The sequence below is a fragment of the Podarcis pityusensis genome (genome assembly GCF_964106645.2).
Source record: "Podarcis pityusensis genome assembly, chromosome: 7".
Lineage (NCBI taxonomy): Eukaryota > Metazoa > Chordata > Lepidosauria > Squamata > Lacertidae > Podarcis > Podarcis pityusensis.
The window spans coordinates 77,494,212-77,521,402 of record NC_138031.1 but is presented as its reverse complement, the minus strand read 5'-3'; the positions used below and the strand labels follow the sequence as shown (position 1 = coordinate 77,521,402).

The 27,191-nt window shown below is 46.1% G+C and overlaps 1 protein-coding gene across 3 annotated transcripts; it reads right to left on the bottom strand.

The window, feature by feature from the left end:
• Window positions 1-6,932: 6,932 nt before the first annotated feature.
• Window positions 6,933-26,244, bottom strand: ZNF622 (zinc finger protein 622). 3 transcript variants are annotated; one of them, XM_081014884.1, is made up of 7 exons: window positions 25,533-26,244; window positions 21,913-22,515; window positions 19,703-19,960; window positions 18,350-18,512; window positions 15,754-15,866; window positions 9,321-9,464; window positions 6,933-7,247 (listed from the first exon to the last, which is right to left on the bottom strand). In XM_081014884.1, exons 1-7 carry the CDS (start codon window positions 25,570-25,572, stop codon window positions 7,120-7,122), a joined length of 1,449 nt encoding a protein of 482 aa, XP_080871010.1. In that variant the 5' UTR covers window positions 25,573-26,244; the 3' UTR covers window positions 6,933-7,119. The 3 variants fall into 3 exon arrangements, with proteins under 3 accessions (XP_080871010.1, XP_080871012.1, XP_080871011.1); XM_081014886.1 differs by lacking the exon at window positions 25,533-26,244 and adding an exon at window positions 25,275-25,400; XM_081014885.1 differs by lacking the exon at window positions 25,533-26,244 and adding an exon at window positions 22,787-23,262.
• Window positions 26,245-27,191: the final 947 nt, after the last annotated feature.

Below are 27,191 nucleotides of genomic sequence, written 5' to 3'. Positions count from 1 at the left end.
AGGGGGATACTGTATATAGTTTTCACTCAGGTCTGTAGATAGTTTTCACTCAGGTCCGCGCCAGTTATTTTTGGCGGGAACTCTGGGCTGTTGTGGTTACAATGTTGATAGCCGGCTGCCTATAAATACAGGCCGGCTGAGCTGTTCGCAGTCAGTTCTGTTCCAGCTTGCCATAATAAAGAGCTACTTGAAGAAATCGCTGTGCCGGCTGCTATGTCAACCCACGACTTAACACTGGCGACGAGGATGGGATTGATGGACATCAGAGCACAGCCAGATGCGGCCAGCCTCTGAACTGAGCTGAATCACTGAGCTGAATCACAGAGCGAAATCACTGAGCAAAATCATTGGGCAGAACCAATTCAGAGCTGACTGTTCTGGCTAGAGCACTGTGTTCCATCCATCGCCCTTCACGCCGGCATCGGAATCATGGCTTCACTTGTGCCTCTACCGCCGTTTGCGCCAGCCTCTGAATCATGGGACTCCTACCTCGCTCGGTTCGATTGCTACCTCCAAGCCAACGAGCTGACAGCAGTATCACAGGATCGGAAGCGGGGCCTATTCCTCAGCCTCTGTGGGCCTGAGGTGTTTGAGACGGCCCGAGCGTTGGTTGCGCCTGAAGCAGTCCAGGCAACACCATGGGACACGATCCAAGAGAAGCTCCGCAACCACTACGCACCAAAGCCGTCCAAGATTGCTGCCCGCCATGCGTTCTACCACCGGAACCAGGCAGAGGGGGAGTCAATCAACAACTACACCACCGCCCTGCGACAGGCTGCAATGCACTGTGAGTTCCGAGACTTAGACGATGCCCTGATGGATCGAATCGTCTGCGGGGTCCGGGACATCCATCTGCAACGGCGCCTCCTAGCCAAGCCAGACCTCACGCTACAGAAAGCCATTGAGGAGGCTGTGGCCTCAGAAGCTGCTGAACGCTCCGCCCAGGAGATCCGCAAGTCCAGCAGCCCGCGTCTTGCTAGGGAGCCAGTTCCGGTGCATCATGAAGAGGCCAGCAGTGAGGAGGCATCCTCCAGTGAAGACGATGACGTGCACCAGACAAAGCGGGAGCGCAGGAAGTTCCAACTGAAGTCCAAGGGCCAACCGGAATGTGCTGGCTGCGGAGGCAACCATTCCCGTGCCCAGTGTCGATTCAGAGACGCCATCTGTAGGAAGTGTTCCAGAAGGGGCCACATCGCTAAGGTCTGCCGATCGGCTCCGTCTGACACCCCCCCTTCATCGACTCGCAAGTCCAAGTCTTCACTCCAGTCTGCCAAGGAAAGTTGTTTCGCTCTCACCAACTGCCACTGCCCGTCTGGAACCACGATTGGCCAAACCGACTCGCCTACGCGACGCAAGCTGAACGTCACGGTGCTCATTGAAGGAGCTCCATGTGACATGGAGATCGACACCGGGTCTGCCCTGTCCATCGTGTCATGGAGCACCATCAAAAGACTGGTACCCAGAGTGTCCAAAAGGCAACTCGACTCTCACCGCGTACACCTGAGAGACTACCAGGGAAACGACATTCCCGTGGTAGGCGTTGGCCGGTTCCGGATCGCCTTCAAGGATTTTTTGGGCCTGCTCCGGTTGGTGGTGGTCGAAGGTCAGCGGCCAAGCCTCCTAGGGCTAGACTGGTTTGATGCCCTCGGCCTGGAAGTCACCGGCATCAACTGCATCTCTAACGCAGAGACTGAGGGTCTGGTCAAAGACTTTGCCGAGGTTTTTGACGGCACCTTGGGCCAATATACAGGTACGCCCATCTCCTTTAGCCTTGATCCACAAGTCGCCCCCATCAAGCTAAAGCCACGCCGGGTTCCCTTTGCTCTCAAGGCTAAGGTGGACGAACAACTGGACAAACTGATCGCCCAAGGAGTTTTGGAGCCGGTTGACCACGCAAAGTGGGAAACCCCCATCGTCACGCCTGTCAAGCCAGATGGGTCGGTGAGAATCTGCGCTGACTACAAGTGCACGATCAACAAGGCACTTCAGCAGCACGCTTATCCGGTTCCTGTTGTCCAACACCTGCTGCATTCCCTGGGTGAGGGTAAGGTCTTCGCTAAGCTGGACCTTGCCCAAGCCTATCAACAACTGCCAGTCGATGATGCCACTGCTGAAGCCCAGACGATCGTCACCCACCGGGGGGCATTCCGTTGCCGCCGGTTGCAGTTCGGGGTGAGTGTGGCTCCTGGCATCTTCCAAAGCCTTATGGAGCGTCTCCTGCAAGGGCTTCCAGGCGTGGTACCATATTTTGATGACGTCTTGGTGTCTGCAGACTCACACCAGCAGCTGTTTGAGCGCCTCCGTGCCGTGCTGACCAGGTTCCAGGAGGCTGGGCTCAAGGTAAAGAGGGAGAAAGGGGGATACTGTATATAGTTTTCACTCAGGTCTGTAGATAGTTTTCACTCAGGTCCGCGCCAGTTATTTTTGGCGGGAACTCTGGGCTGTTGTGGTTACAATGTTGATAGCCGGCTGCCTATAAATACAGGCCGGCTGAGCTGTTCGCAGTCAGTTCTGTTCCAGCTTGCCATAATAAAGAGCTACTTGAAGAAATCGCTGTGCCGGCTGCTATGTCAACCCACGACTTAACAATTATTATTATTATTATTATTATTATTATTATTCAGGAGAAGTATGCATTGTGTATGAGGCTTCAGAAGACAATCTAGAGGAGGTCAGCCCCAAACTTTCAGCTCTGATCTGGGGCCTGGCAGCTACAGTTTGGTGATCTCTCACTCCCTCTCTTGTGTATCTTTGGTAAAGTTGAAAGTAGCAGCACTTTTACAGTTGCGTGATATTGTTGTAAACAGAATCTGCCCTTACGTATCCATAGATACTATTCCAGCTGCTGGTGCAAATCTGCATTCCCCCAGTCTCAGGATTGCCAAAGTGTTTCAAGGAGGAAGTCTCAAATTCCTACCCACTGGCTCTCATGCGACATCCTGTTTTAGACTTAACTGGCTGGCACTACACATTCCACAAACTGGGGCTGATTCAAGTATGTGAAGGGGAAACTCTTGTTATTCTTGCAGCCATCCCATGTGTATTTTGGCTTTCTGAAGTGCTGGTCTCTATGACGAGGTAAACATCAGGCTCCAAGCTTAAGTGATGAGAGGGGGAAATGGTCTATTTACAGACTTTCCTGGTAAGTAATATCTTTAGACTATGCCCACCAGATTCCATCTTTACATATGTTGTGGAAATATTCTAGCACGTTTTATGCATGTGTGACTATAGAAAGCCTTTTTATGGTTAGTCTTGTTGGATTTTCACCTTTTTTCAATAGAGCCTGCCGAGGCTCTTGGAAGTCAGCGAGAAACAATCCTTGAAAACGTAAGCCGAGAGCAAGAACTGGCCAGCTCTAGCAAGAGGAATAAATTGCTGACTCACTGACAACACTCATTGTGTGAGCTGCTGTTATTACACACTGTTTTTTGTGGACGGTAGAAACCTAGAAGCAAGGAGAGATAACCCAGCCAGTTTCCTTATAGACAGCATTTTTAAGATCATGGGCTGAACAGCTCTTGAACATTGTTCAGTCCGTAAACTGCTGCAGAATAAAATAATTCAGTTTCCTAGATTTTAATGCTGAAGCAGTAGAGGACAAATGCCATTCCTGCAAAAGGATATCTATTCAAAGCGCTGGTTTTTACTTACAAAGCCTTAAACGGCTCAGGACCATGATGTCTCTCCCCATATGAACCAACGCAAACCCTTCAATCACCACTCTGAGGTCTTTCTTTGTGTGCCTCCTCCACAAGTGATCCGAAGGGTGGCAACACAAGAATGGGCCTTTTCTGCCCCTTCATTACACATCATTGGGCATCAGGCAAAAACCTTCCTCTAAGGTTGCCATATGTCCTCTTTCCAGGATACTTCCTCTTTTTAATGGGTATGTAAAATCAGAGCCATCAAAGAGATCCCTAGTTAAAAGTAAAAGGTAAAGGTAAAGGGACCCCTGACCATAAGGTCCAGTCGTGGACGACTCTGGGGTTGCGGCGCTCACCTCACTTTACTGGCTGAGGGAGCCAGCGTACAGCTTCAGGGTCATGTGGCCAGCATGACTAAGCCGCTTCTGGTGAACCAGAGCAACACACGGAAACGCCATTTACCTTCCTGCCGGAGCGGTACCTATTTATCTACTTGCACTTTGACGTGCTTTCGAACTGCTAGGTGGGCAGGAGCAGGGACTGAGCAACGGGAGCTCACCCCGTCACAGGGATTCGAACTGCCGACCTTCTGCTCAGCAAGTCCTAGGCACTGTGGTTTAAACCACAGCGTCACCCGCGTCCCTATCCACTTAAAATTAGAACTCAGCAAATGTGTCTTCTTTCTTGCTCTTCAAAATATGGCAACCCTACTATAACCAGGCCTTTGACCTTTAACTATCTGTGGCATTTTCAATAAAGAACCACTCTGAAGTTTCCACACAAGGTAGGGGAATTAGGAGGAATATGGTGAACTTGTAAGTTAACATATGAACAACCTTGACCCTTAAGATGCTTTTCAAGACCTTCTCATTTCTGTTATTCCAGATCTGGAAACAGGCGAGGAGAGGCAGAAATGAGTTGGCAGTGGATTATCTGCTGACGCTATCTGTTGAACTTATTTTACATAGGAAACTAGCTGTCTATGCTCTTGCAACTGTGGTGGGGCAGAGCTCTATTGCAAATGAATATGAAGACTAAAGCTCTCAGGCTAAGATGATGAAGTAGGCATTATAAGCTCAGAGGTCAGGCAGTTTTTTGTGATACTGATTTGCATTCTCCTTGTTTTTATTCCCTTGAGATGCCCACTCGAGTGTGATGAATGTTAATTGTATGCACCACGACGTTTCTGTGAGAAAGGCCACTTGTGATGGAGTCAGACTGGTTATCTCTTGAAAAATATTCCTCCCGAGTGATGCTCAAAAGCATTGCAGTGTGTTTCCTGAGCCTGGGTAGAGCTAGAAGATTTACAAACGGAGCCAGGTAAGTTTGCATATATCAAAGCTATGGTTTTCCCAGTACTGATGTATGGAAGTGAGAGCTGGACCATACAGAAGGCTGATCGCCGAAGAATTGATGCTTTTGAATTATGGTGCTGTAGGAGACTCTTGAGAGTCCCATGGACTGCAAGAAGATCAAACCTATCCATTCTGAAGGAAATCAGCCCTGAGTGCTCACTGGAAGGACAGATCCTGAAGCTGAGGCTCCAATACTTTGGCCACCTCATGAGAAGACTCCCTGGAAAAGACCCTGATGTTGGGAAAGATGGAGGGCACAAGGAGAAGGGGACGACAGAGGACGAGATGGTTGGACAGTGTTCCTGAAGCTACCAGCATGAGTTTGACCAAACTGCGGGAGGCAGTGGAAGACAGAAGTGCCTGGCATGCTCTGGTCCATGGGGTCACGAAGAGTCGGACACAACTAAATGACTAAACAACAAAAGGGTTCCTCCTACTTAACCGTATTTGTGCTTTCTTAAAAGCCTGTTTGTGCTCTCCTGCAAAGCATTAGGGAAACATGGTGCAAGACTGCAAACAATGGTAGAAAGGAAACGCTTGTTGCATGCCTCCCCTTCATGGAAGTGAGTCTGTAGCCAGCTGTGCTGGCTTAGACCAAGGGGCATTGTAGTCCAAAACATCTGGAAGGCACCATGTTGGGGAAGGCTGACGTTGCATTTTGTCATATATTTACTGACCAAAAAACCCCACCAAAACAAACCTGGTAGAAGGGGGATTCAAGGCAGAGTAAGACACCTGTATACCCCTGGTTTCAATTTAATTGAAGCATGTCACCAGTTCGTCTCCATGCCATCCACAAATATAAAAGCATCGCCACAGAAAAGCAACTTCCAGGCGGCTGCCAGTAACAGATTAATCACTGCTGAAAGTGGTCATTGCAACCTCTCACAATGCAGTCTTAAAACTGGTTAGGAAGTCCCTACACCCCACTGGAATTTGTGGGATTTAATACAAAGTCAAGGATTTGGACTGAAGTGTTAAAGGCTCAGAATTTGGAGGCAAGGCTTCTGTGGAAATCACGGAAACTATTTGCCGGTTAATCTACTCAAAAGTCTCTCATCCCCACACACTTTGGCAAGGCCTCTTTTGCAACGGCCTGCTTCCCTACCTATCAACGTAGTCTCTTTTCTGTGAATTATCAAGTTCCGGCTCACTGTTCCCTAGTGTTCAGAAACAGAAGGAGAACTGGTACAGTGGTACCTCGGGTTACAAACTTAATTTGTTCCAGAGGTCCATTCTTAAGCTGAAACCATTCTTAACATGAGTCGTGCTTTCGCTAATGGGGCCTCCTTCTGCGGCCATGCCGCCGGCACACGACTTCCGCTCGCATCCTGAGGCAAAGTTCACAACTAGGGGCATCTACTTCTGGGTTAGCGGAACTCGTTACCCGAAGCATTCATAAGGAGGACGGTACATAACCCGAGGTTCCACCGTACAGCATTTTGGCCCGGGCATGGGTTAGAAAGCCCCTGGTTCTAAGTTCTCATCTGCTGCAAAAGCCTCTCAAGCAAACTCCTCTCTCTGAGCAGCTGCTCCCTGCAATACGTGGATAATACTGACCTCTCACCTAACAGCATTGTTCAAAGTGTCTGATGCTTCCTCAGCAAATCTTTCAAGTGTCTGAAATGCAACTCAGCTGCACAGCATAGATACCTGAGAGCCGATACAGTGGTACCTCTGGTTGTGAACGGGATCCGTTCTGGAGGCCCGTTTGCAACATGAAAAGAGCACAACCTGCACTGGTGCATCTGCACACGTGCAGGTTGTGACTTGCCGCTTCTGTGCATGACATCATTTCACGCTTCTGCGCATGCACGAGCAGCAAAACCCAGAAGTAACCCTTTTCAGTACTTTCGGGTTGCCGCAGGACGTAACCTGAAAGAACGTAACATGAGGTATGACTGTACTGCAAATAACCAGCAAAACATGCTTTCTTATGCATAGGCTTTATTGATTTGAAGTCTGACAGCCAGTTACACCAAGCTGAGATCTCCTTGGGAAACATGCTGAAATAGCAGCAGGCAGTACCACACTTCTCTGCGACTGGATCTTCCTTCCACAGTACTGCAGAAAGAACGAGGCAAGCTCAGGCTAGTCATGCTTATCGCTGGGCACTTTCAGAACCTGACTTGCGCGCGGAAGTGCATCTGCTTTGTAGCGTTATTCTGCATGCTGGTCTTCAGCATCCACTTGGCCTTCATCCTCTGAAGGTACTGCATGTCACGCTCACGAGCCAGTGCTGCTCCTGAAGTTATGGAGAAAGAACCAACATTCAAGGTAAAAGGTAAAGATCCCTGGACGGTTAAGTCCAGTCAAAGGCGACTATGGGGTTGCGGTGCTCATCTTGCTTTCAGGCAGACAGCTTTTCGGGTCATGTGGCCAGCATGACTAAACCGCTTCTGGTGCAACGGGACACTGTGGCGGAAGTTAGAGTGCACAGATACAGTGGTGCCCCGCAAGACGAATGCCTCGCAAGACGGAAAACCCGCTAGACGAAAGGGTTTTCCGTTTTGGAGGTGCTTCGCAAAACGAATTTCCTATGTGCTTGCTTCGCAAGACGAAAATGTCTTGCGAGTTCCTGCGGGGTTTTTTTCCTTTCCCCCCCCCTTTTTCCCAAGCCGCTAAGCCGCTTATCAACTGACCGTTAAGCCGCTTATCAGCTGATCCTTAAGCCGCTTAACAGCTGATCGCTAAGCCGCTTATCAGCTGATCCGTTAAGCCCGCTAAGTCGCTAATACTGTAGTGCTAATCCGCTAAACCGCTAATGGGCTTGCTTCGCAAGACGAAAAAACCCACAAGACGAAGAGACTCGCGGAACGGATTCTTTTCGTCTTGCGAGGCACCACTGTACACTGTTTACCTTTCTGCCGCAGCAGTACCCATTTATCTACTTGCACTGGCGTGCTTTCAAAGTGCTAGCTTGCCAGGAGCCGGAACAGAGCAATGGGAGCTCACTCCGTCATGGGGAGTCGAACCGCTGACCTTCTGATCGGCAAACCCAAGGGGCTCAGTGGTTTAAACCACAGTGCCATCCAACTGCACCTTCCAACATTCAACACTCAACCTGAAGGCAAAGCAACTTTTACGATGAATAGAAGCACCCAGTCCTACAATGATGTCTGCACAGGTCTAGCGGTTTCCTACATAAAATGCAGTTGATGTTGGGAGATGTGTTGAATTTGGGCCCAGGAAGCATGCCTAAATTTGGCAACCAGTTAAATCTAGCCCAGCATTCTGTTTCTAAAAGCAGTTATCCAGAAACCTCTAAAAATTCCCAAAGAATAAATAGATGCATACATATACATACACACACACACACACACACACACACACACAAACACAACTGGATGCAGAGGGAAGTAACAGAATGCCTAGCCCAGGCATGTCCAAAGTCTGTTTCGAGGGCAGTCAATTTCCTGGGGTAAAACTTTAATCCTCAACAACTTTGGGGTAAAATTGTATAGCAGTTTATTTCCTGGGGTAAAATCCCACCAAAAGCTCAACAACTTCAATCCTAAAAAAAGTTCAATATCTTTGGTTGGCCCTCACCATAGCTGTCAACCGTCCCTTATTTGGCGGGAAAGTCCCTTATCCCAGCGCTGTGTCCCGCTGCTGTCCCTTATTAATGATGTCCCTTAAATTTCCTGGGTTCCAAAGGAAGCAGCTCCTCTCCCTCCCTCCCTGCCGGCCAGGGAGGAGGGAGGCTCCAACTGTGTTGCTTGGCTGCGTTCCTCACCCAATAAGGAGTCTAAGAATGACTTGGGGGGTGGAGCTTGCATGCCTTGTGCCGATCAAATCGGCCGCGTTGCCTGGGGACTCGACTTTGCTCAGCGCTTCTCAGCGGAGAGGCGACGGTGGCTTTCCTTGCTGCATCCCCTTTGCCGGGTTGCTGCGCTGTGGGAACCACCGCTTGAGGCTTTGTTTGGCTGCTGGCTGGGCTTTCTGCCTTTGGCTTGGAGGGGCTCAGAAGTTGAACATACCTGTGCTTGGAAAATCCCTTATTATGGCTGCTGATCCCTTATTTTCGAGGCTGCTGGTCCCTTATTTTCAAATCTGTAAGTTGACAGCTATGGCCCTCACACATGTTCACTTCATCAAATCTGGCCCTCTTTGAAAAAAGCTCTAGACAGATGCTACACACATGGAATTAAGAGACACCAGCTCTTCTAAAAGGTATACCAACTAGTTCAGAATAGCAGGCAGCTACTATAATTGGCGACTTCCAGGAAAATGTCCCTTCTTATGGCTGAAAGAGATGCCTCTCAAGGACAATGGCTAGTAACTGTATGGATATAACACCCTAATGTTGTTTGCTTACCTGTGCTGCTTGTCCATCCCAGAGCTTTATATTGCTGCAATACTCTGCCCACAGCATGTTTATTTTTAGAAACAGCCACAGCTCTTGAGGAACCAAACCGCTGCTTATAGTATCTCATCAATGAACGGTGACCGATCCGGGCACCTTTGTAAGAAGGAAATGTGAATATTAAAGCAACAGAGTAGCTTTTAAAACAAAGGTAAACTGTAAAGTGGGGATATCATTAGCCACACCATGAAACTCAGAATCCCATAAGGAAGTGGGGATCCGTGAAACCATTTACATAACAAAAACTACCATAGAGATATCAACGTTTTCAAAAGTAGTGGGTCCATGGCTTGGCTTCTGAAAAACAGGGAGTCCATAGTACTTAGCTAACTGGGAACCACTGCCATAAGGGAGGGTAGACAATGCCATTTAGGGTAGAAGTAACTGTAAATAACATATTATGTAAAGAACATGTAGAGATTTCTTTCATACCTTTCCAATTTGCAAGATCTGCAAGGGGCAGCTTACTATACCAAACAAGACTAAACGATGTACAGTGGTACTTCAGTTTTTGAACGTAATCCATTCCGGAAGACCGTTCCGGGTTCCGAAACGTTCGAAAACTCAATATGGAAGCCTCAATATGGAAGCCATGTGGCATGTTCAACTTCCGAGGCTTGTTCAGAAAGTTAAGCTTTTACTTCAGGGTTTACGGCGTTTGAAAACTGAAACATTCGTCAACAGAGACATTTGAAAACTGAGGTACCACTGTAAAATCCAGGTAAGAAGAACTCAACATGGGATACGGCAGACCCTGGTTGTCTATAATACTTACTTAGGCACAAGGCAAACCTGAACATCTCTAGCACCAACAAACTATGGGTGTATAGAAAACACCCAATTCCACAGAAAGACCTATCTTTTATTTCCTTAAATCAGGGATTGGGGGGGGGGGGGGACCTGCAATCCAGCCACCGGCTGTTTAGCATGAAGAAGGTAAAACGGGTTTTTGATGATGTGTAAAGCATGCAATTGCAGCTCCTTCCTCTGCAAACGGTTCTGCTGCGAGAATATCATGGTAGAGAGGGAAATGTCTGAGCAGGGAGAGACAGACTTGTACTCCTTGCAAATATGCAAAACATTATCCATGTATTTTGTAGCTGCATGCCTGCATGAAAGTTTTAGGATACAAATGTTTAGTAGTAGTAATAATAATAATATTTTTTATTATTTATACCCCACTCATCTGGCTGGGTTTTCCCAGACACTCTGGGCACCTTACAGCACATAAACAATTGTAAAATATTAGACAGAGCTTGCAGTTCTGCTTATAATCTGCATTCTTCTGCGGGATTTGCAAAGTCTTTCGCTTTCTGCGTAGGCAGCATAGATTTTTAGAAAAAAAGTCTCAACACCCTTTTACACAGCTTGGAAAAAACTATCCACAGAGAAAATGGACAGCGAAGCTCAAGGGCAGTTACTAAAAATTAAATATATGCCTCTATTTCCATAGGAAACAGCTGTGTGTGTGTTTAATGATTGCGTGTGGCCTCACCCACTATTGGAATGCAGCCCCCGACAGATTTCCACTGGGATAACGTGACCCCCCCCCTTGTTCCCAAAACAGTTTCCAACAATGCTAAGAATGTGGTTCTCACTTCATTCTGGGAACTTCAGAATTTCATCCCATTGCAGTGAGTTGCGATGGCTCTTCAGAACTTCACTAAGGATTTCACACATTTGAGGGTGGGGAGTTGAACACCCCTTTCTTTACGTACTGCCATAGCAGACTAGGTAAAGGTCAAGGGACCCCTGACCATCAGGTCCAGTCGTGGCTGACTCTGGGGTTGCGGCGCTCATCTCGCTTTACTGGCCGAGGGAGCCGGCGTACAGCTTCCAGGTCATGTGGCCAGCATGACTAGGCCGCTTCTGGCAAACCAGAGCAGCGCACGGAAATGCCATTTACCTTCCCGCTGGAGCGGTACCTATTTATCTACTTGCACTTTGACGTGCTTTCAAACTGCTAGGTTGGCAGGAGCAGGGACCGAGCAACGGGAGCTCACCCCGTTGCGGGGATTCGAACCGCCGACCTTCTGATCGGCAAGTCCTAGGCTCTGTGGTTTAACCCACAGCGCCCCCTTTCTTTACGTACTGCCATAGCAGACTACATGGAACAAATAGGGGAAATGGCTAATCAAGACTCTCTCCCTCTCTCTTAGGCTTTTCTTCTCTTCAGTTTTGGTTAAGTGATGCTCTATCAGGGTGGATAAAAATCAATGATTTTTTTTTAAAAAAGGGATTTTTTAAAAATTAAATTGGATTTGTTTTATTTAAATTGGTTTTTTTAAAAAAATATTTTGGAGGAAAAATATTTCTAAAGATAGTTTTCTATTTAAGTTACTTTATAGTCCAAAGGCTAGTCATCAGGAAAAAAGAATTTCATGTGTGCTAAAACTCAGTCTAAGTGGGGGTTTTTATTTTAAAAAATGTTTAACCACATCAGTTAACAAACATGGATCCATTTGCTATAATGTTATTATTTTAGTTAAATAAACTGTTTAAATTATTATTAACGAAATGATTATTTTTCTCCTTCCAATAAAGTACAGCAGAAAAGTTGTCCAAATATAAACAGCTAACTTACTAAACCTCACAAAAATTCCATGATCATCGGTCTATGTATTTCTAATAGTATAACCAAATCAGTAATTTTTGATACAACTGCAAAAAAAATATTCTTCCAAAAATGAAACCTTCATCTGGTTGTAATTATTAAGATTACACCAGCAAGAATGAATCTTTCTGTAAAAAAATGATTTAAATCAATTTGATTTAAATCAAATCCACCCTGTGCTCTAATGTATTTTCAATGCCACTTCTTCATGTTGCTCTGTTTACTAGTTATCATTTTTGTAAAACCCTAGCAGCAAAATTAAGAGCTAACGCCTTGCAAGAACTAAAACTGTATTCGCTGAATCGGCCACAGCATTAGAAACATAGCCCTCAACAGTAATGCTTGGTCAAAATTCTCCCCTGGCAAATTATTCTTAACAGAGCATATAGTTCAGAGCTACCCCAAAGCAAAAAGAGCACAAGATCATCATGGATATGTGTGTCTGTGTATCTGGGGAGGTGAAAGAACACAAAGAACTAACTGGCTGAAACAAGAAGAAGGGAGCTTTGAACAATCAGAGACTTCCAGTGTGTCTCTCTTGAAAAGAGGGCAGGTGGCTATGTTGTAATACAGTGGTACCTCGGGTTAAGTACTTAATTCGTTCCGGAGGTCCGTTCTTAACCTGAAACTGTTCTTAACCTGAAGCAGCACTTTAGCTAATAGGGCCTCCCGCTGCCACCGTGCTGCCAGAGCACAATTTCTGTTCTCATCCTGAAGCAAAGTTCTTAACCCGAGGTACTATTTCTGGGTTAGCGGAGTCTGTAACCTGAAGCGTATGTAATCCGAGGTACCACTGTACTGTCCTCATGACAAACTGGATGTGTTCCCTACATGCACACTGCGACCCAAGTCTGATATACTGGAATAGAAAGTATCGTATTCCACACCCATGTGAATGTGTTGACCACTTCGAACAACGTTTGTCATGGGAACAATCTCTAGTAAACAAGCAGAGTCCAGGAACCGGAATGCTAGAATCCCGAAAGTGCCATCTAGTGGCTTACATGTTTAAATATTTACATCAACAGTTTAAATTTGGGGTCAGCAAAGTTTTTCAGCAGGGGGCCAGTCCACTGTCCCTCAGACCTTGTGGGGGGCCAGTCTATATTTTTTTGGGGGGGGGGAATGAATGAATTCCTATGCCCCACAAATAACCCAGAGATGCATTTTAAATAAAAGGACACATTCTACTCATGTAAAAACACGCTGATTCCTGGACCATCCACAGGCCAGATTTAGAAGGCGATTGGGCCAGATCCAGCCCCCAAGCCTTAGTTTGCTTACCCATGGTTTAAAAGCTTGAGGGTCAAATTTTCTACACTGCACACCTCTATTTTCAGGAATAAATCATCAACTGAGCTAGGCATCACCTGTACAAAAGTGTGTTGATAATGAACATACAAATCACAGTGTTCTCTTTTAGCACTGCCATCAGCAACACTTCCAACAGTATGTGATGACGCTGCACTATAATGTGCTAGAAATCACTCAAAAGGCTCTGAAAGAGAGCATTTCATTTCATTTGCAGCCCACCTTTATCATATGTTACCACCGATTTTCTTTTCTTAATTAATTTTATAATGAATGATTTTAGAGTGTTGTTTGTGCTGTACTTTTGTACTGTTTTATTGTTGTTAGCCGCCCTGAGCCCGGCTTCGGCTGGGGAGGGCGGGATATAAATAAAATTTATTATATTATTATTATTATTCTCTTTTTATAAAAAAGAACTTTCCTGTCCCCATAAGGATTTTAATCAGTCAAAGAGAACTCTAACAGGGGCAGAATCCTGAGACCTCACACTCCACTTTGCTGGTTTAAATCAAATTCTTTGTTTTGCTCTCCCATTTAAAGCACATACTTCCTTCAGAGTGACATAAATGTGGATCTCAAGGCTAGACCTGCCGGGGTCACAGCAGAACTGCGTTGTCATACGCCTGCAGGCCTCTCTTGTGAGATTTTTAAAGCTGGGAAGTGATTTCCCCATTTCTCAGGCAGCGTAATATTAAAGACACACATACTAAAATGACCAGCAAGCTTACGGAAGCCTGGAAATTTTGCAAGGCGATTGCTACTGCAAGTCAACCAAATGGGCTTGACAGGACTTGTCCCCATGTATTAGCTCCATTGAAAGTAATGGAAGAAACCGTTTATTCATGATTAGTACAATTACATACCACTTTTCTTTCAACATGGAACTTAAGGCAGCGAAGTTAAGGCTTCCCAAGGCTGCTGTATAGCTTGTGCCTTCAGACCTTGACTGGAACATTGCACGTTAAGTCTACAACGTTCAGTGTGCTCACTATGAATGCTGCCACACTGAAGTCAACGCAACTTTCTTCTGAGTATGCCTTATAAGATCAGAGTGCAAGAGCACAGGCAGAGATGCAATAACATGGCACACACTGGGCTGAGGTCTTTTTTCTTTAAGACTCTTCTCTTAGGGATGGATAAGATACAAAGGCCCTCAACAGCCCTGCCCCACAAAGTTCTTGTTGACTAATCCCACTGCAACAGACTCGACTTCTTCACGCACATCAACACAACCATCAGTGGATCAACAACTGATGGAGCAAGGAACTTGCTTCAGGGGGTCAAAATCTGCCAACGGATGCTGGTTCCTGGACAGAGGCATGCTCACACCGCAGTCATAGCATCAGTACAAAAGCTGGGTGTCCACCAGTATGCAGATGATACCCAGCTCTACCTCTCCTTCAGATCAGAACCAGTGGGGGCAGTGAAGGTCCTGTGTGAGTGCCTGGAGGCGGCTGGCAGATGGATGATGGCTAACAGACTGAGGTTGAATCCTGACAAGACAGAAGTACTGTTTTTTGGGGGACAGGGGGCGGGTGGGTGTGGGGGACTCCCTGGTCCTGAATAGGGTAACTGTGCCCCTGAAGGTCCAGGTGCGCAGCCTGGGAGTCATTTTGTCCATGGAGGCGCAGGTCAATTCTGTGTCCAGGGCAGCTGTCTACCAGCTCCATCTGGTATGCAGGCTGAGACCCTACCTGTCCGCAGACTCTCTTGCCAGAGTGGTGTATGCTCTGGTTATCTCCCGCTTGGACTACTGCAATGCGCTCTACGTGGGGCTACCTTTGAAGGTGACCTGGAAACTACAGCTAATCCAGAATGCGGCAGCCAGACTGGTGACTGGGAGTGGTCGCTGGAACCATATAACACTACTCATAAAGGGTCTTCACTGGCTCCCAGTATGTTTCTGAGCACTATTCAAAGTGTTGGTGCTGACCTTTAAAGTCCTAAACGGCTTCAGCGCAGTATACCTGAAAGAGCGTCTCCACCCCCATTGTTCAGCCCAGACACTGAGATCCTCCTCAGAGGGTCTTCTGCTGGTTCCCTCACTATGAGAAGCGAAGTTACAGGAAACCAGGCAGAGGGCCTTCTCGGTAGTGGCACCTGCCCTGTGGAACACCCTCCCTTCAGATGTCCAGGAGATAAAAAAATTACACAACTTTTAGAAGACATCTGAAGGCAGCCCTGTATTGGGAGGTTTTTAATGCTTGATGTTTTTTGTTTTTGGATATGCTGTAAGCCGCCCAGAGTAGCTAGGGAAACCCAGCCAGATGGTTGGGGTATAAATAAAAAAATTAGTATTATTATTAAATATTCTGGGGAAAGGCAGGGACAGCTCACCTTCAAGGCAAGTCATTTGGAAAGCAGCTGGGTGAAGCACCCAGCCTGACTTGCACTAATTGTTAATGAATCTGTAACGTGAGCACTTGGGACGATCCTGGCATATTTCAAGAATACACTTACCTGAAGGTAAAATCAGCTCCATTGAATCATCATCATAATCCAGACTCTTCTCTGGTGGCAGTTCTTCAGACATCTCTGCACCATCTCCTTCCTGATAGTCAGGATAAGTGCTCCTATGAAAGAGAAATAGCAAGATCCTGCGTTATTTCCCTCAGTAAGGACTGCATGCTTAACAGCTCAATCTCAAGACCAGCTACCAACCAGTGATGTACACAGGTTACCCGTTAAAACTTCTGAGGAGGAGGTGAAAGTCTCTTTTGAGTAATATGCCACAAACGGCTACATATTCTCCAGAACTGTGACAACAAAGCCACTGCAAGGTTCTGGAATAGCGTTCGAATGAGACTTGGCTTCTGAAATCTCTCAACACACCCAAAGCTGATCTTCTCATTCACAACTGTCAAGTAGTATAACTGTACCAGGACCAGGAAAACAGGAAGGCGCCAAACACAGGAAAATCAGGAAACGTGGAGGTTTTAGATGAGAGCTAGAGGACTGCATATATCAATGCTCCCCTTTGAAAAAATTAAAAAGGAATAGAAGAACTCCTGTACTTATACCAGGGAGAAAGGTTCTAGCATAGCTCTCACTGTGATGCACTAGTTTTCTACATGCAAGGAGTCTGCATTGTTTCTATGGGGATAAGCAAGAATGAAATCCCTCACCTTAACCTAAAATGGTACAGTCCCAGCTGACTGTCACCCACAATGGTCTACGGATGCCTGTTTTAAAGCTCTTTTTGCTTTGAACTTGCTTTTAACGTTTTATGATGTTACTGCTTGTTTTTGGTTTTTATGTTGTTGTAAACTGCTGTGATATATATTTATGATACAGCTGCATATATTTTGATACAACAAACAAACAAACAAACAAACAAACAAACAAACAAACAAACAGGGCTATACTATTATTCTCGTCTGCTGTAAAAGAACACGCTGTATCCATATGATGGGGCTATAGAACAATAACTTAACAGAATGTAGGTTTTAAGCTAAAAGGTTATCGCTGGAGACCAAGTACCAGTGGCAAGGTGGAAACAGTGGTTGTATTCAGATGATCAAATCCTGGCTTAGTATACCATCTTAATAAATGGCCTAATGGCATACTGTAATAACATGAAGTTAAGCCAAAATATGATTTGAACACTGAACACCAACTCATAACGTATGTTGGCCACCTTATAGTAAATATTTTGGTGAAAAGCAGTCTATACATTTTACAAAATAAAACACTGCATTAGAGCAGCCTGCTGAAGGGAAAATGTAGTATTACCAGCACAACCTGCTTTGAAGTTCTGTTCTAGATTCAAAAGGGCTTATGCAAAAGTGATTTCTGGTAGATTGTGCCCCGTATTTCTTGGTCCATCAGCTGGTACACCTTTATAGGCTAGCGCAGGAAATCATTTGTCCAAAATGTATAAAACCAGCCCTATCCCATGGGCTCAGATTAACTGACTACCTCTTAACATGTTTCCGATGTACATTTCCCCTCCGCTGCCTACACCAAAGGTTTGAAGCTATCCAGTACCCCTGCTTGTTCAACAAAATCTCTAGCAAGCGTTTGTCCCACTGCTGCAGAAATTCTTGTGAAATAAAATGTCTGGGCTTCACGTGAGCATACAGTGGTATCTCGGGTTAATTACTTAATTCGTTCCGGAGGTCTGTACTTAACCTGAAACTGTTCTTAACCTGAAGCACCACTTTAGCTAATAGGGCCTCCTGCTGCGCCGTCGGAGCACGATTTCTGTTCTCATCCTGAAGCAAAGTTCTTAACCTGAAGCACTATTTCTGGGTTAGCAGAGTCTGTAACCTGAAGCGTATGTAACCCGAGGTAACACTGTATAAGCAAGCTTGTAGCCAAACAGACTTCTGAAAGGTCAAATGGATTTTTGGGGAAGCCACTGGTTTTCAAGAGGCTAACAGACATGTCAGCACTCAAGTGAGAAGGCGGCTGCTTCCACATTAACAACAGCCCCACAAAGCTCCAGTGAGTGAACACTTTGTGAGCGAGCAGAATAAAGTGACTTGTTTCCAATGCCAGGATCCAACCATGGTTAGGGAGCAGCAGCAGCAGCAGCAGCAGCAGCAGGGAAGTAGAATGTTACTCTGCCCATCCACGAGAGTCTTGCTTGTGTATGTTACCCGAGCAGCACAATACTAGAAAAGGTAAAGGGACCCCTGACCATTAGGTCCAGTCATGGCCGACTCTGGGGTTGTGGCGCTCATCTTGCTTTATTTGCTGAGGGAGCCGGCGTACAGCTTCTGGGTCATGTGGCCAGTATGACTAAGCCACTTCTGGCGAACCAGAGCAGCGCACGGAAACGCTGTTTACCTTCCCGTCGGAGTGGTACCTATTTATCTACTTGCACTTTGACGTGCTTTCAAACTGCTAGGTTGGCAGGAGCAGGGACCGAGCAACGGGAGCTCACCCTGCCGCGGGGATTCGAACCACCGACCTTCTGATCGGCAAGTCCTAGGCTCTGTGGCTTAACCCACAGCACCACCCGCGTCCCAGCACAATACTAGACCAATGCAAATGCCAAAACTGAAACGTTTCATTTGCTGTGTGTCTCAATTTGGCCGCTGCCATTTCCCACCTGAAGTCATAGAAGTCTGCAAACTCCAGAGCAGAATCGCCTTCTGTGAAGAGCTTGCAGTGGCTTTTGTCGTTCATATGGGCCTGCACAGCTTCCGTCGTGTAGAAAGATTTCCCCTTCTCATTGCACCACAGGCAAATCTTCCCAATGCCAACCTTCTCTCCTGTAGGTTATGAGGAGAAAGATACACACTGTACTCTCCCATCTTATGCTAATGCAACGTATTTGGTGGCTTCACAGCATTCCACAGCCCAAATGTTGTTCTACTGTACATCAGGGATGGGAAATCTGTGTGTTGCTGAACTCCCAAATCCAATTAACCCCGTGGAAGTTTTAAGTCTAGCAACATCTGGAAGACCACACACCTGCTTCACATTACACAGTAAATACAAAAATAAATAAAACAAATAAAATAGTAAAGAGGTAGGGTAAAGGACCCCTGGACGGTTAAGTCCGGTCAAAGGAGACTATGGGGTTGCGGCGCTCATGACTGCATTAAATTTATTATGGTCCCAAACCAGATTCACATACCGTACTAAGTGAACATAAAACACAATAGAATTAAGTTTGACAATAGAATTATGTTTGTACAGTAGAATTAAGTTTGTTACAATAGAATTAAGTTTGCGGTACTCATCTTGCTTTCAGGCCAAGGGAGCCAGTGTTTGTCCACAGACAGCTTTCTGGGTTATGTGGCCAGCAGGACTAAACCGCTTGTGGCGCAACGGGACATCGTGACGGAAACCAGAGCGCATGAAAACGCTGTTCACCTTTCCACTGCAGCAGTACCTATTTATCTACTTGCACTGGCGTGCTTTTGAACTGCTGGGTTGGCAGGAGCTGGGACAGAGCAACGGGAGCTCACCCCGTCGCTGTGATTTGAACTGCCGACCTTCCAATCGGCAAGCCCAAGGGGCTCAGTGGTTTAGATCACAGCGCCACCCGCATCCCCCACAAATATAATAGCCTTGTATCAGTTCACCTCACAATAATTTCCTAAATATCTATGTATTTCTAATAGTATAACCAAATCCATAATTTTTGATATAACTGTAAAAACTACTCTGAAAATTTATTATTCAAAAAATGAAACCTTCATCTGGTTGTAAATATTAAGATTATACCAGCAAGAATGAGTCTTTCTGTAAAAAAAAATAATGATTTAAATCAAGTCTTACTGACTAGTGATTTAAATCGTGATTTAAATCAATTTGATTTAAATCAAATCCACCCTGTTTCAAATGATATGTATTTTACTCTGAGGAACAACACTGAGATGAATGCCACAGGATGCCATCTTAAAATCAACAAGAGAGCTTGAGATAGTTGAGGCTGGCATGTCTTAAGACTTACCCAAGTACTTAATCAGACCTCTGATATCCACAAGATATTCTATATCTGGAATAAAGAAACTGTGAACTTTTGTCATGTGGGACACATTCTTCATGAGACAGCTTGAATGGTGGGAACAGAATAAGCAGTCAGTTACTGGGATCGCGTCTGAGCTGGGGTGATCCTTCCCAGACGCACTCTCTTCGGCCTCATCTGGGATTCCTTCCATCGGTCCTTCTTCGACCTCCAGATCTTCATCTGAGTCTACATCCTCCCAACCTTTCAAACCAAACGAAAGTGAAAGCTTAGGAGGAATCTTTTCGTGCTGACCAAAAGATGCAGGTTAACCATTCAATACAAGCGGCAGGCTAGTGATCTCATAATTATGAATGGTCTATCACTCCCTTGATTGCTCCCAAAATCATTTGGGCTGCTTGAGCGTTCAAGGCGAACACTAAAAAAACTCCCTAAGAACACTGTGCTGTCTTCTTTTTAGTGCCTGCTTAAAAATTTTTTTGTTTAGGCTTTAATTTTGTATTAATTTGGTGACAGTTGGTTAATTTTTTTGGAAAATCAATAATAAGAATAACAACAATTTCCCCAGCCACTATGGGCTATGTTGTTCTCTTTGACATCTGATGGGAGGGCGTTCCACAGGGCGGGTGCCACTACCAAGAAGGCCTTCTGCCTAATTCCCTGTAACCTCACTTCTCGTAGTGAGGGAACCAGTAGAAGACCCACAGAGCTGGACCTCAGTGTCTGGGCTGAACGATGGGGATGGAGACGCTCTTTCAGGCATACTGGGCGGAGGCCGTATAATTGGCAAAAAAACCCCACATTTTTCTTTAGGCAAGTCTGTTGATATATGTAGAAGCTACATTACGTTTTACCTCCTTTGAACTACTATCAATTCTAACAATCCTTCGGAATGTTTTTCTATACCTGTATTTAACCATTGTTATCAATAATTTTATTGCTCTATATTTTTGTAACCAGCTTTGGGGTTTTCTTACAATCAAGTGGTATAAAATTTTTGCTAAAATAATTTTAAAAAAAATATTCAAGCAGCCCAAATTCTCCCTATCTCCTCTATATTTTCAGCCTAGATAGAAACTGCAGATTTGAACTACCATAGTTTTCACTCCATAACACACATTTTTTTCCTCCTAGAAAGTAAGGGGAAATGTCTGTGCGTGTTACAGAGAGAATGCTTCCCTCCTCCGTGGCTCGCTTTGAAACAGCAAAGTGGGAGAAGAGCCGCTGAATGGGGAGGAGAGAGTGACAGAGAGCCTGCTTCTTTAAAGGAGCAAAGCGGGAGAGGAGAGGAGCTGCTTACATGAGTGTAAGAGGCTCCTGTCCGTTTGGCTTCTTTAAAGCAAGCAGGCTCTCTGTATCTCTCTCCTCCCCACTCAGCGGCTCTTCTCCCGCTTTGCTGGAAATAGAAGGAAAGATTTTCAGCTCGCTAAGCGGGGGGGGGGGGGTGAGGGAGAGAAGCAGAGCCTGCTTGCTTTAAAGGAGCAAAGTGGGAGAGGAGAGGAGCCTTCTCCCCTTATACCCCTCTTCTGCATTATTAGCAGCATCCTTCTCCACCCACCCCACGTGTGCTCCTTGTCCCTTGAGTGCTTTTCCTTCCCTCCCCACTTAAAACGTGGTTACAAAGCACAGATCCACATGGATCCTCAGGATTTTTGCACTGGGTCACCCCAAATTCACCATCAGATCACATAGCATGTCCATGGCTACAGTTTGCACCAAAAAAATCACGCACCCACTGTTGCCTAGGGCCGCAGTGGTGCAAAAACGTGGTTACAAACATGGATGCACATGGATCCTCAGGATTTTTGCATTGGGCTACCCCAAACTCACCGTCAGATCACATGTCTGTGGCCACAGCATGAACCACAAAAATCATACACCCACTGTTTCGTTTAGAATATTTTTTTTCTTGTTTTCCTCCTCTAAAAACTATGTGCGTGTTATGGTCGGGTGCGTGTTATCGAGCGAAAAATACGGTAGCTGCTGTACAAAGCCTATGAATGGGACTTTCTAATAAACCAGGGGTCAGACAACACAAACACATGTTGTTGTTGACCACCTCCCATCAGCCTCAGCCAACATGGCCAGGAACGATGGGAATTGTAGTCCAGAAGATCTGGATGGCTTTTCCTGTGCTAAAGCATCCAAACTCCCCAAAAGACTGATGCCAGAATAAACTGCCCTTGCCCCTCTACCTTCTTCCATATCGTCAGCCTCCTCTTCTTCCTCCGATTGTTCTCTTGCCAGCTTCTTGGCCTGTTCCTCAAACCACTGCAGCCGGGGAGCTTTTTCCGCACGCTCTCTGCTGCTTTCCACAGCAACCAAAGACCCAGCAGCACCGCCAGGCAAGACGGGAGCCTTCTTTGGAGACAAGGAGGGCTGGGCTCTGATGGCTTGCTGGATGGCGGCATTCATGGCATCTTTGTCGACGTTCTCTTGAGCGAGGCCTTTCTCCAAGTTCTTCTCGTTCAGGAGTTCGACCTTCTTGCTGACCGCTTGGACGGCTTTCTTCTCGAGCTCCAGGTGCTTCTTGGACTTCAGGTGGTTCTCATAAGCGTTGAAGTTGGAGAACCTCTTGCTGCAAGCTGTGCAGTAGGTAGCAGTCGCCTTATTCTGCTCCTCCAGCCCGGCTCTCTGCGCCAGAACCCTCTCCTGGAAGTTCTCAGCAGTGACAGGCGGCATCTCAGCGACTTTCCGTTTCAGGTTGTACCTGTGCCAGTCGGTCTTGTAGTGGGCACGCTGGACATCAGCATCCTTGAAAGCCACGCGGCAAGTGATGCAAGTGTACGACGCCACGGCTGGAGAGGAAGGAGAACACACAAACGCCATAACAGAGGTTAGCCAATATAAGCAAAAGCCTGAAATTCAGCTTAACACAACGGTCTTAGGCATGCCTTATATTAACAGGAATAAAACAGGCAACCTGGGAGGGGAGGAATTTTACACAGCCCATGGATCTAAAAACAGAGGTTAATGAAACATGTGGTACAATCTGAACAAACACTTCGAAGTCCCATTGGTTTCTCCAACAAACAAAATCAGCATCTGGTATGCCGGCTGAGACCCTACCTGCCCACAGATTGTCTTGCCAGAATGGTGCACACTCTGGTTATCTCCTGCTTGGACTACTGCAATGTGTGTGGGGCTACCTTTGAAAGTGACCCGGAAACTACAATTAATCCAGAATGCGGTAGCTAGACTGCAGACTAGGAGTGGCTGCTGGCACCATATAACACCGGTCTTGAAAGACCTACACTGGCTCCTGTGACGTTAACATATATGAGAGAGTGCTGGAGGGGAAATAGTTAAATAGGTTGCACAGACAGGACCCAGGGGGTGGAGTCAGTGGGTCTATAAAACTAGTTCTGGGAGGATTTCGTTGGGAGTTGTGGGTGGGTAGTTGGTTGGATTTCATGGGTTGGCTGGTTGGGAAAGGCAGTTGGTAATAGAGAGACAGTTAGGGCAGTTGGTCCTTGAGTGTGGGGGAGGTAGCAGAGATAGAGAGAGGAACATAAGACTAAGAAAGTAAAGAGGAACACCGTTTGGAATGCTGTAAAAGTTTTGTTTTATGTCTGAAATAAAATACACTCTTCTTTATTAATTAAAAAGCTGACTGAGACTGAAGTGATTTTACCAGGGAGGACCTGGTTGGTGGCAGCGGATTAGTGGTGTATGGGTCAAAAGTCCGTGAGATGACCGGGGGCTCCATATGAATGCCACAGCTCCCAGTACATTTCCAAACACAATTCAGAATGTTGGTGCTGACCTTTAAAGCCACAAACGGCCTTGGCCCAGTATACCTGAAGGAGCATCTCCACCCCCATTGTTCAGCCCGGACACTGAGGTCCAGCTGCGAGGGCCTTCTGCTGGTTCCCTCACTGCTGAGAAGTGAAATTACAGGGAACCAGGCAGAGGGCCTTCTTGGTAGTGGCGGCCACCCTGTGGAACACCCTCCCATCAGATGTCAAGGAAATACAGTAAACAACTACCTGACTTTCAGAAGACATCTGAAGGTAGCCTTCTTTAGGGAAGTTTTTAATGTCTGATGTTTTATTGCTTTATTATTATTATTATTATTATTATTCTGTTGGGAGCCGCCCAGAGTGGCTGGGGAAACCCAGCCAGATGGGCGAGGTATAAATAATAAATTATAATATTATTATTATGCCTTATATTAACAGGGAAAAACAGGCAACCTGGGAGGGCAGGAATTTTACATACCTCGTGGATCTAAAAATACAGCTTAATTATATATGCAGCACAGTCCAAACAAAGTCCTATTGATTTCCCCAACAGACAAAATCAGCACAATATTGTTGGCATCTGTCTGTCTGTCTCAAGAGGCAAGGAGATGAAGTAAAACCACCAAAATGACTTCCCAGGAGCGCAAGCCTGGGTAGTGTGTATGGAGGTCCTGGGCTGCCCAGACAACAAGACTCCCCTCTTGGCCTCACTGATGTGGTCCAAAGGAAAGCAGAATCAGCTTGGCTGCAGGAGTTGCCAGAGGGAGCCATACAAGGCACCATCCAACCATCTTTGGGAATCCACTCCGGATTTGTGTTGTGTTCTCCAAAAAGGCCATGGAGGTTTGGGATAAGTGTTTTCCTTCTCCTAGCTTTTCCAGCTGCACTGGCTCCTGGTGGAGTACAGGGTCAGATTTAAGGTGCTGGTTTTGACCTTTAAAGCCCTATACGGCCTAGGACCCTCGTACCTATGGGACCGCCTCTCCCGGTATGCCCCACGGAGAGCCTCAAGGTCCATAAATAGCAACACCCTAGTGGTCCCGGGCCCTAAGAAAGTTAGATTGGCTTCAACCAGAGCCAGGGCCTTTTCAACACTGGCTCCGGCCTGGTGGAACGCTCTGCCTCATGAGACCAGGGCCCTGCAGGATCTGATTTCTTTCCGCAGGGCCTGTAAGACAGCGCTGTTCCGCCTGGCCTTTGGCTTGGAGCCAATTTGATTCCCTCCCCCTCTTTCTTTTTCCTTTTTCCTTTCTCCTCCTGTGATGAGGCTGCATTTTAATATTTTAATGTTTCAATATTTTAATTGTTGTATTTTAATCTTATTTTTAAGTTGTATTCATTCAACTTTTTATTATTGCTTGTTAGCCGCCCTGAGCCTGGCCTTGGCTGGGGAGGGCGGGGTATAAATAATAATAATAATAATAATAATAATAATAATAATTAGATGGTCTGTCTTCCCAGGTTGATGAGCTCCATCTGCCCCTACAGCACAATATGCTAACAAAGTAAACTAAGGTACATATTGGCACAGTAAATCCCGATTAGTATTTTCCACAGAACCAGTAATGCACTAGTTGGTAGGGCCTGTTTAATTTTTCAACTTCCATATTCCAATAATGAGGGGTGCTAAAAAGTTATAACGTGACTAGGGAATTCAAAAGGTCCTTTGGTTAAATTAATGTAACTTAAGTTTTTGCTGGTAAATAAAATGTGTGCAATAGTGGATACAAAGCCTTAAAAATGATGGCAAGTACTTGGCAGTTATATTATATATTACATATTTTTATTTATATATTGTACATATTTTCTATTACCTGACACTTTCAGAAGACAAAATTAAAATTCTCTGGCATTCCGAGTGCAGTTCGTTTGCTTTTTAATCAAATGTACCCTTACCAAGCCAAATGCTGTCACAAAAATAACAGGTTTAAATTCCTCATGCCCCAAAACATGTTTTTCAGACCCCCTCACTGAATAAATAGGCAAACATTAAATTTCAGCTCCTAAACTGACACGCCCTAAGTGAACGGGACACCTGGCTCCATCGTCACAGAGACTTTGCACCATCCTACCTGACGTCGCCGGACAGTCGGGCGACTCGCTGCTGCTCATAATCCAGCGGCTGGAAAGGCCGCGTCGGAAGCGAAAGTAGTTGTTTTTATTAGAAAAAAAAAAGATATCAGCGACTCGAATCCTGAACGACGACACGGAACGCTGGTGAAAGAATGCAGCGCGATGGAACGTTGAGCGTGGGAAAGAGAACGTTGAGCGTGGGAAAGAGAACGTTGGAGCGGCGAAGATTCCACCGAACTTTGATCACTGTCGGCTCCAAATACGCAACGCTTCCCTTCCCTTTTCCCGGCCTCGCAGCCACGCTTCACCGTCGAAGCTTTTCCTTCTCGCTCGCAGGAAGCGGAAGAAGGCTTTGACGGCTGTTTCCCGCTTCCTCTTCCTTCTCTCGCGCGCCCTCTGCGCGCACGGAGGCTTACATGCTGCGCCGTGTTATTCTTCCCATTTTTCCAGCGGCGCAAAGAGGGGCAACCGATTCTTTTGCGTGCTCCACAAGGCAGAGGCTGGAAAAGAGGAGGGAGGGCCCCAGCTTGGACGCCCCCAGCCCATGGTGCCACCCGCTTTTACGCGCGAGAGCCACGGAAGGCAGCGTCTGGTTCTCCGGGTTCTTCTCGGTTGCCCTCGGTATCCACTCCGGGCGCTGCGCGATGAGGACTAGTCCCTTGGTGCTTGCTGGGGAGAAAACACAAGCATCCACTTCTGCCCCGGCCGCTCTCTGTCCTTTCTCCATTTCTGGGCTAACCCTGGCGCCTTCCAGGCGTTGATGGACAGCAGCTCTCATCAGCTCCAGCCAGGGATGATGATGATGATGATGATAATTTATTATTTATACCCCGGACAGCTGGCTGCGTTTCCCCAGCCACTCTGGGCGGCTCCCAATCAAGTGTTAAAAAAAATACAGCATTAAATATTAAAAACATCCCTAAACAGGGCTGCCTTCAGATGTCTTTTAAAGATAGGATAGCTGCTTATTTCCTTCACATCTGAAGGGAGGGCGTTCCACAGGGCGGGCGCCACTACCGAGAAGGCCCTCTGCCTGGTTCCCTGTAACCTCACTTCTCGCAATGAGGGAACCGCCAGAAGGCCCTCGGTGCTGGATCTCAGTGTCCTGACTCTCCTCGTTAGCATTAAGATAGATTCAGCAGTGTAAGTTTTGATGGATGTAATAATGGAATACTGAATGGTTTAGTTAAAATATGCAGGGATTTATGTTATGCAAAATGAACCATGGAAAGAGAAGAAGAGAAGTCACTGACATTTTAAGGTTGTTTAAATGAATCGTCTAAATTGCAAAACAGAAAATTTAATAAAAATTTTTTTTTAAATAATTAAATTTATAGCCCATAAATCCAATGGAATTAGATGGTGGAAAGCATGGGAGAGGATAGAGGGGATTTTGTTAGTTGCAGATGCTAAATTTTGTCTAATGTGTTGACATGACTCAACACTAGTATTATCAGAGGTTATAAACTAGCGTGATGCAAAAGGGCTATTACCAAATATGCTGACGTAAATAGCTGCACACACAAACTTAAGCTTTAAATGTTGTTGACATACCACCACAGCTATCACTTTACATTAACTGGAGGGCATCGTCCATCATCACATGTATGCACAAAACAACCAGCTTGCAGGGACTTCTGTAGTAGTCAAACACTAAC

Bases quoted from the DNA above. Each gene is read 5' to 3' on its own strand.
- ZNF622 (XM_081014884.1), bottom strand. From the start codon at position 25,572: ATGAGCAGCAGCGAGTCGCCCGACTGTCCGGCGACGTCAG. The intron at 9,465-15,753 runs GTAAGTGTATTC...CTTCTTACAAAG, and splicing joins GGAGCTGATTTTACCTTCAG to GTGCCCGGATCGGTCACCGT. The intron at 7,248-9,320 runs GTAAGCAAACAA...CCATAACTTCAG, and splicing joins GGGATGGACAAGCAGCACAG to GAGCAGCACTGGCTCGTGAG.